At 33.9% G+C, this 9,802-nt stretch overlaps 1 protein-coding gene across 3 annotated transcripts; it reads right to left on the bottom strand.

Annotated features, from left to right (window-relative positions):
* Window positions 1-1,111: 1,111 nt before the first annotated feature.
* Window positions 1,112-8,837, bottom strand: LOC106877471 (uncharacterized). Of its 3 annotated transcripts, none has more exons than XM_089349715.1 (3): window positions 8,819-8,837; window positions 6,261-6,342; window positions 1,112-2,435 (listed from the first exon to the last, which is right to left on the bottom strand). In XM_089349715.1, the coding sequence occupies exons 2-3, from the start codon at window positions 6,340-6,342 to the stop codon at window positions 2,314-2,316; spliced, it is 204 nt and encodes a 67-aa protein (XP_089205841.1). In that variant the 5' UTR covers window positions 8,819-8,837; the 3' UTR covers window positions 1,112-2,313. The 3 variants fall into 3 exon arrangements, 2 of the variants coding, with proteins under 2 accessions (XP_089205841.1, XP_052822089.2); XM_052966129.2 differs by lacking the exon at window positions 8,819-8,837 and adding an exon at window positions 7,676-8,235; XR_016241217.1 differs by lacking the exons at window positions 6,261-6,342; window positions 8,819-8,837 and adding an exon at window positions 7,676-8,246.
* Window positions 8,838-9,802: the final 965 nt, after the last annotated feature.

Raw genomic sequence — 9,802 nt, 5'->3', positions numbered from 1 at the left:
TCAAAATGGGAGATTGCAAATAATACAAAAAATTTTCCAATTTCTTGCTTTGATATATATCATGTGATCACATGACTGACCAGATTATCAGATGTTGTTACACATTACTGATTACAACATGCTCTGCATTGTTTTAGACTTCGAATGATGTTTTAGACCCAGCTAGCTAGGTGAGCAAGCCAACATTACCCCCTGATTGAAAGGGGGATGGAAGTAACATGAAATGAAGTGGTTTGCTCAAGAACACAACACACTACCTGGTTTGGAAATCGAACTTATGATCTAGCAATCAGGAGTGAACTGCCTAATCACTAGGCTATGCACCTTCACTATCTATCTATCTATCTATCTACCTATATATATATATATATATATATATATATATATATACACACACACACAACTGGAGGAAAATAGTGTAATTAAAACTGAGACCAACATTAATGAAGAATGTAAAAATCTGAGTTTGCTTTCTTGAATTTCCGAAACAAAAGAGTGAGTGCTTCAAGACAAATAAATCATGCAACCTATACATGACATAATACAGTCATCATCAACCTCATTCAACATCTACTTTTCCTGGTGACATGGGTTGGATAATTTGACAGAAACTTGTGACCCAGAGGACTCTGCCAAGCCCTATTGTCTGCTTTGGATGGTTTATGCATCTGGATACCCTTCCTAATGCTAACCACTCTACAGAGTGTACTGGGTGCTTTTTATGTGCCACCAGCACCAACAAGGTCACCAAGTAACTTGCAAGACAAAACCCCTCAACTGAGGAAAGAGCTATTTACACCTAGTGATGAAAGGTCAAGGAATAAAAACGTGATAGAAACAGGTGTTTTGCAACAGAGGAAATACATGGCTATCTCAACTGGAAAAGGAGAGAGAGGGAGAAAAGATGGTGAAGAAGACGTGTTGGGACAGATCCTCAAGTTGTTACAGAGAGGAGTAGATGATGTTAAGACTAAATGTATTCAAAATATAGTTCAAATATGAAAAATTGCCTCTTGTATAAAATCCAACGCAGTATAAATTGTAGGAAATTATATTTTCACAAGATGATATGTTATATATATTGTCAATAAAAGGAAGCAAGAATATAATGTAAAATTTGGAATTTTATTTTTGCACTATCAGAAATTCCAGTCTTCAAAACATGGAAATCCAAAGACCATTTTTTTTAAAATATCAAAAATATACAAGGACTGAATGATTGTGAAGCGTTTACTTATTTGTTTGGCTAATTAAAAAAAAACCCATTTAGATCTTTACGTTTACCATTAATGCTGGTCCTGAAGTTAATTATGAGGAAATCCTTCACCAACTGGATTCACAACATATTTTTTATGTATTTAGCTGTTAACAAATCAGTTTTAGAGAGAAATATTCTCAGCAATTTATTTTCAATTGAAAATAGACATGGTATGTATTGTCACTCTGTCCACAATCAAATTTTATCAAAATTTAATCAGTCATTGTGAAACTTTGTCAAAATTAAATAATCATTATATCATCACATGGTAGACATTATCAAGACGTTATCACCCAAATTAAAGACCTGGTCATGATATCTCATCCACTGAAAGTTTGAGTCAATGCTATATCATTAGTAGCAAGACTTTTCCAAGATTAAATCCCCACTATATCAACTATTGATAGACTTGTTCAAGGTCGTATCAACAGTATTCACACATCTGTTCATTATGTTGACTGTTGGTATATGAACACATTGTCATATAATCTATGGATAGACCAGAAATTTTTTTTAAATATTAGATTAACCAAATTATATAATTCCTTCAATGAATGCATGATTAGCACCTAATTAGACTCACATAAAAATACATTTTAAAATAATTATAGTAATTGAAAAGAAAAAGAGTTCTTTTACAAAAAAATATGTTGAATAAGAAATATTACGTGTCAAAAATCACTTGGTTATTTGATACATTACTATTGCAGTCACCATTAATGCTTGGTTTTCTGAAAATAGTAGCTGTACAATGTTGTTTCCATTTTAAATACAGGATGTTTGGCCAGAGCAAGGCCAAGCTTAGTCTTGGATCAGGTTTGGTACATGCCAATAGTAAGAAGAAGACTTGAAAATATGGTATCATAAATAAAATAATCCAGATCAACAAAGGAATATCGCTCAAGTGGGAAAACATGCGGTGCAGCACTGAAGTTTCAGAAGAATTGGTCTCCATGATTGTATTCTTTGCAATTCCAACTTTACGGCCCAGTTTCGGATCCAAGTGGAATTTTGAAGAATGATCAAAGGCATATTTAGTATATTTCTCATTAATCTCAAACACATAATAGGTCAAAGCACAGGTAATGCTGAGGTAGACAACAATAGTGACCCATGCAATTCGTTGGCGGAATTTCATTGTCATGTGACACAAACATAATTTCAGCAATCTTTTTCACTGAAAATAAGATAAGGGAAAAAAAAAACATCAAAGCTTTAAATTTCTTCAATGAAATTAATTGTAAATATGATATCATGAATAAAATATTTCAAAACAACAAAAGAATATCAGTCAAATAGGAAAATATAAAATGCAGTGAAGTCTGAGAAGAACTGGTCTCCATAATTATATTCCTTACATTTCCAAACTTACATCCCAGTTTCAGATCAAAGTGAAATTTTGAAGAATGATCAAAAGCATATGTAGCATTTTCAATCATTAAAAAAAAAAAATCAGCATTGGTATTCATAGAAACAGTGAATCACCTGACAAAATGTTTTAAAACTATCTTTGTGCATGTTGTTTCCAAGTGTATGAGTAACAACTAAACAAACTCCCTTGCTGATATGCATACATAGCAGCTATTTCAATTAATAAATTACTCTTGCTTTACCAATGTTTTCTAATGCTATATCTATATATAGATATGACATTAAAATGTATCTATAGCTTTTGGCCAATACTGTATGGAAAGATGTAAAGAAATACCTTGTTACTTTACATACAATTGGATTTGTGAAACACAGCATACTAGTAATTTATAAATCAAACTAGCTGCTGAGAATGGATGATATATGCCAACTTGTCTATCTGATTTAAGCTCTTTGTAACAGTGAGTTTATAACCAGTATCTCCATAGAGGGTGCTTAGTTATTGATGAAATCCCAATATAGGATTAAAACTGGTCTGGCTGATTCCTTTGTTTCTATCCTCAAAGACATTATATATAATCCCAAGTTTCTATATACAGAGACTCAGGAAATTGATTCTCTCAAATGCCCTGGTGGCTTATTAAAGGTAGTAAATACTTTCTGCTGTCTAGGGGATCAAATTAGTAGTCGGACAGGATGCACAGAGTGTGATAGCTAGAATAAGAATAGGATGGAGGAAATTCAGAGAGCTGTTAATTAAGTTGGCCATGAAAGGTTTCTCTCCTTGGGTGAAAGGAAGCTTGTATGATGCATGTATACGGACAGCAATTCTACATGATACTGAGATATGGGTCATGAATGCAGATGACATACAAAGGTTAGAAAGGACTGAGGCGAGTATGCTTTGCTAGATGTGTAATGTAAGTGTATATGAGTGCTAGTGTTCTGAGAGAGAAGTTAGGTATAAGAGGAATTTCTTGCTGTGTGCAAGAGAGGAGACTGCACTGGTTTGGTCATGCGATGCTGATGGAGGCTGACAGCTCCATAAAGAAGTGCCGATCTCTCAAAGTGAAGGGAACACATGGAAGTGGGAGATCCAGGAAGACATGGGACAAAGTACTGAAGAATGACCTCAGGAAGCTGAATCTTTCAGGCAAGATGACAAAGGACCAAGACACCTGTTGCCTAGCCGTACTCAAGATGACCTGTACCTCACAGCAGAAGTGTTAAGATTGATCCTTCTGGTTGTGTAAAGCACCCATGGTGGTGCCAGTGCAGTGACACGTAAAATTGCCAGCACAGCATCACATAAAAACATCCATGTGGCAACATGTAAAAGTGCCCATGTGGGGCTGAGTAAAAGCATCCAGTACACTCTGTAAAGTAGTTGGTGTTAGGAAGGGCATCCAGCTGTGGAAACCATGCCAAATCAGACTGGAGTCTGGTGCAGACCCCAGTGTACCAGCTCTGGCCACACCATCCAACCCATGCTAGCATGGACAATGGACGTTAAATGATGATAACGACAAGCTGTCTTTACATAGTGTTAAGAATCAATAGATATATTTTGTAACACAGCCCACAACTGAAATGAAAGACAATTAACAATGCACTGGTACATAAATTGTATATAAAGACAAACTGTTTCTGTCTGTTTACACATAGAGTTTTGGTTAAAAATCAATACATTTTGTACAACAGGGAACTAGTGAAATCACTATTACAACTGAATTGATCTGAAATTGATATATTGTCAACAAATTAAAATATCAATGAGGTTTGAACATGTTGCAAGAGGGACTAGGTAAAGATGTAGATTTTACAGGAAAAACTAAAATATCAATTCAAGTATTGTCAAAATTTATTGCAAATCATTAAAAAGATTGATTATTGATAATAAGAATTTGAATATTTCTTTTTTTCTTCCTTTTTGTAGTAATTTTCCAGAGATAAGATATATCACCTCTAGAGCAACAATTAGAAAAGTGTCATAATATAAAATCATTGTTCTTTTGTTATCTATATCCATATATTCTTGATGTTACTGTTTAGCCTCAGGTCAGCTCTGATCAGGCAGGCCTATGATCATACATGTTCTAGTCATGATTATTTATTTTTAATGTGTATAAAGTATCATATTTTCTTTATTCAAAATGATAGGATGTGACTTGAGTGATTCAGTTGCTATTTCTAGCAAATCAGTCAACATGTATAGAAACTATAAAATTGTTTAAGGGGTCATAAACTTTAATAAGGTAACAATATTTCAAACTACTAACCTTACTTTTAGAGAGTATATGTACAATATTTATATTTACATGCCCAGTGGAGTGCATAAGAAAGCTATATTACCTTTAATGTAGAAATAAATGTTCAAAATTCATATTTAGCCTAGGATTATATATAGATCCAAGAATAAGACACTTGACAACAATTGGGGATCAAACTAAATTTAACATGGTGTAAACATATCTGCCTGAAGATGAGGTAAATGGTCTGCAGAATTATAAATATATTAACAATTCATGGATGATAGATGACAGAATTTGTTGAGATGGAGAAAAAAACACCTCATGTATTTAGTTATGCCCCTTTGTATTCCGAATTCAAATTCTGACCAGGCTGACTGTGTTATTGAACAGCACCATTTTGTTGTCTGTGGCCAGAAGATGAAAGGTGGACAGAGAATTCAGAAGATGATGAAACAACTAAAGCTGAAGGTGTGGAGGATTAAAGAGGAAACAGTAAAGAAGGCTCTAAGAGAGAAGCTGAATATGGTAAAGAATGCTGTGGACCAAAGTGATAAATAAAACTTGGGGTTTTAAAAACATTTTTAGTTGAAAACAGGAACAAGCCAGTAAATAAATGCAGTATCCTATATGCAAGAAATTCCTGGTGATCAGGGAGTACTAATGAAGTATCAGTATTCATTTAATAGGATGAAACAGATGGTTTGTGAAGGACAATATACTGAATTACCATATGAAACAAATTAGAGGATAAAAGAAATGTTTTCTTTTACTGGACAAAGAGATCCATGAAATAACTTTTGAGATTTCAATAGCTCCATGAATTTGTAGAAAAATATAACTTCCTTATTTAATCAAAGAAAAGTTCCTTGTGGAGAGTAAAAGAATCTCTCCTCCTCACCATTTTAACATACACTTTTTCATCATGCATGGATCAAACAAAAATTGTAGAGGTGAATATTTTTATGGCTAGATGCCCTTCCTGTTGCCAACCCTCATTGATGTTCAAGTAAGTTAATATTTCTCCATGACCAAACATGTTTTCACTGAATATTGAAAGTGAAGGACACCACTTGCATGACAATGACACTAGTTTGCAACTATCACACACTGTCAAGATAAGGAAACAGTAACATACACACATGGGCTTCTTTGAGATTCTGTCTACCAAATTTATTTAGCCAGAGGATATAGTAAAGGACTCTTGGCCAAGGTACCACACAATGGGACTGAACCCAGAACCATATGGTTGGGAAACAAACTTCTTACCACACAGCCATACTTGGGCATGCATATATGACAATTATATATATAAATAAGATTTATTTAGTCTGTTGACCAACCACATTCTCATTTTACTGACTCCTACTATTTTTTCTTACCTTCCTCAACATCAATTACAGCCATCCAATACCATGAGGGAATGCTTTGCACCATAATAGCAACCAAATCATGTTCAATCATCTTTAAAAGCAAAAGGAACATTAGACAATGTAATTCTAGACACTCCTAAAAGAAATTAATCACCGCTGGAATGCCTTGGATCATAGATAAGCTTAATCAAGGCTGACCTGAATCTAAATAATTCATTTTTTTTAAAGCCCATGCCAAAACATATTTCTCGGCACTACAGAAGTCCAGTAGGGTTAGTTTTAGGGTTAATTTTTTGGGACCTCTGTATTTAAGTAGTACCTATTTCTCTTCACAGCACACAAAATTTCAAATTAATCATGTAAACCACTTTTTTTAAAAAATTTAACACACGGACAAAATTTTTTTAAATTTTATTTACTTAGAATGAAAAATAGAAAATTCTAGAAGTTTTACAAACTATTTCATTATTTAGTTCCTATGTTAGAATTACGGGCAAATAATATCTTCGTTAATGTAAGGGTCTGGCTGTAGAACCTGAAAGGTGCCTGGCCGAAATGTTCCTAAAATGGAACAAGCATTGCGAGGGCAGTGCTAACGTTTTATGTAATTCTTTCTTTATTCAAAAGCGATTCCTCCCATGCAACACATCTAAACGATACTAGAAAATGTTTTGTGCAAATATTTGCCGATGCACAATTACTATTTGCTCACTCTAGTGCTTTCAATAAATATACACAACAAAGTTGTTATCTTATTTAGTAGTACAATTCAGTCTCCAAATTCTGCCGTAATTTTGGTTTCTGGTTCCATGTTTTTTCTTTAATTTTTATTTTTGTCTTCATCTCAAGATTTTCAATATTGTGTGCACTATCATCTACCAAACCATGGACTTTACACACCCATGTACGTGTTTATTGTGCGAAATTTTTCTTAATGCTTTTAGTATTTTTGACACAGGGTGTGTAAATTTCTGAGATATTCAGTCGGATTAGCTTTGCCTTCCGTGGCTCTAATTCAATTTAACTCGCATAAACTAGCCATTCTTTATATATTGATTATAATTACTATTTATCATCATAATTGCTATTACGTTGCTATGCACTTATCTCGCGAAGAGAACACTAAAAGCATTGTTACACAGTAAATCATCAAAATTCATTCTCCAACGAGAAAAATAGCCACAGCATCAAGTTATTCAGTATTAAATATAACTTAATAATTATGACAAAAACATTGTACAATTATCGAAAATATTACCGTTCATCTTTCATCATCATTTTATTTATATCTTTAAAGAAAACCTGCACAAAATACAATAATTGGGAAGTGCCAGTATTTTACAGCCCAAAAAGGCTTAATATTCTAATAAGAAGCTAAATAATATTTCAGAAACCAAGAAGTAAATTAATTCAAATGAACCAACCTCGAAATTACTGCATCACGATTCCGCAATCACAAGTTTTACAGCTTTCATCTCTGACAACAATTTCACTTCCGCTTAGTAACACCCCAAACAAAGGTGATAGCATTAGTTAAATAATTACTACAAATACTTCTTGCAAATGGTTATAAAAACCGAAAGAAGGAGGGAAAATAATAAACGAGGAAACAGGAGAATTAATTTCTCACACCCTGTTATTTTTTCTCCTTCTCCTTTTGTCGCTCTATAATGGACACAGTTTGTAATTCAAAACAAATTTTTTTTAGACTCCTAAATGTTTCAACCGCAGTCATTTTGTCTTTAATTTGAACATAATATTCAGAACTGCGTGATTTAATGAATGGGAAAGTGAAAAGAAATACTAGAATTACAGAAAACTAGTAATGGTCTGCGTCGACATTCACAGGAAAATATTTTAAAAATCATAATTTCGTTAGTCTAACAGGTTACGGAGCGAAACAACTAATCACCTCAGCTTACGACACATGATCCCATTATGCGCAAGTGAGATACGCTGAAAGTGGACAAGAGAAACACTGCCCTCAAAACACATGCAGGAAAGATATAAGCGGGGGTGGGGTTCTGAAAGGCCAATATTCTAGAAAGAAAGGATCAGACAATGGTTAGTAGGTGGCTGTGAAAGTAGATGGGCGGAATTCTGATTTAAGCGCCCCATAAATCTCTCATAACTTTTTTATTTCTTGGAATTTTCAGAAAATCTTTGCGAATTTATGTCGATAATGTATTGATGTTTTTCAGTATCTTTCTCCCCATAAATACATTTAATGGTCCACTGCTGGGAGTTAAGCTAAAATTCGGACTGTCCGTATTTTAAATTCCGATTTTTAAAAAAATTCGAAAAATTAAAAATTCTTTTCGTAATCATCTGAATTCATGTGTGTAGAACACAAATACGCAAACATTTTCAGAAAATTCCTAAAAATAAAAAGTTATGAAGGGGGGGGGGGGGTGCTTAAAGCAGGAATCTGCTGGTAGGTGAAACAAAGGAGATGTATGGTTTGAAGATACCCTGAGTGACGGAAGATCAAGACCAGCCAATCCGAGAAGCAGTAACCATATTATCGTCACAATAGAAAATACACAGAGAGAAGGCAGCACACTTACGGTCTAAGCTAAAATGTGTTTGTTAGTGATTGAATGTTACTCAATTTGTGTACGTAGCAATAACGCCATCCCATATGTCAATGCAGCACACCATCGTAGATCTCACTTGAACTTTGTAAAATGATAGCAGCTGTTGGGTGCTGAAATATTTTCTGACCTTAAAGCAAAGGGCTAGTATTTGCGAAATAGCTCATTCTATGCTAGGAATCTGCTTTCACCGGGAGATATGTTTGGTAATAATGATGTCCAGCATTAGGAGTAGCTGTGAGGATTCTAGCAGAGTAAATCACGTTTTGAGGAAGAGTGGTTTAGTAGGGCTTTCTTGATATGAGTAGTACTTGAGCTTGTCTACTGTTGAAAGAAACAATGTTGGCATGATGTCTTTGCTTCTGGAATCAATACAGGTTTGACATATGGTGTATGTGTGTGGATGGTTGGGGAGGTATATTAGGAAAGAATGAAGAATTATATCATCTGCATAAGAAAAGGTAGTGTTAGATGTGACAGCCTTGACATATAGAAGAGAGTAAGGGAACACCAAAATTGATTGAAAGTGGGACAGAAAGAACTCCATCAACATATATCATAATGGTATGCTCTGATACAAAGTTATCAGTTCAAATGATGGAATAATCCATTTGTCTTTACTGCAGTAACATTTCAAGAGTAAATCTATATCTTTGCAATGAAATAAGGCTTAAAAATATAAATAGAAAATTGTGACCTTAAATTCCCAATTATTAAAAAATATGTTTATTCTAAATGAAAGCTAGTGGCCGTTACTATTTGTAGCTAAGATTTAAGAAGTAAATAATATATTTCAAAATATTTTAAGTCTGAGAATTAATAACAGAAGGAAATTGAATTGATTAATGTTCTGATAGGAAGCCAATGGCAATTGGTGTCACTTCATAAAAAACCATCATAAGAAACCAATGGCAGTCAGTTTCAATTCATCAAGAGTTTCCACTGTGCCATAAATTT

The sequence above is a fragment of the Octopus bimaculoides genome, chromosome 3 (genome assembly GCF_046866305.1).
Source record: "Octopus bimaculoides isolate indiv1 chromosome 3, ASM4686630v1, whole genome shotgun sequence".
Taxonomy (NCBI): Eukaryota; Metazoa; Mollusca; class Cephalopoda; order Octopoda; family Octopodidae; genus Octopus; species Octopus bimaculoides.
Note: the sequence above shows the minus strand (reverse complement) of the source record. Positions and strands in the feature narration are given on the sequence as shown.

Coding starts and splice junctions, on each gene's coding strand:
- LOC106877471 (XM_089349715.1), bottom strand. CDS start 6,342: ATGATTGAACATGATTTGGTTGCTATTATGGTGCAAAGCATTCCCTCA. Junction 2,436..6,260: donor TGTAATTGATGTTGAGGAAG/GTAAGAAAAAAT, acceptor TCTTATTTTCAG/TGAAAAAGATTGCTGAAATT.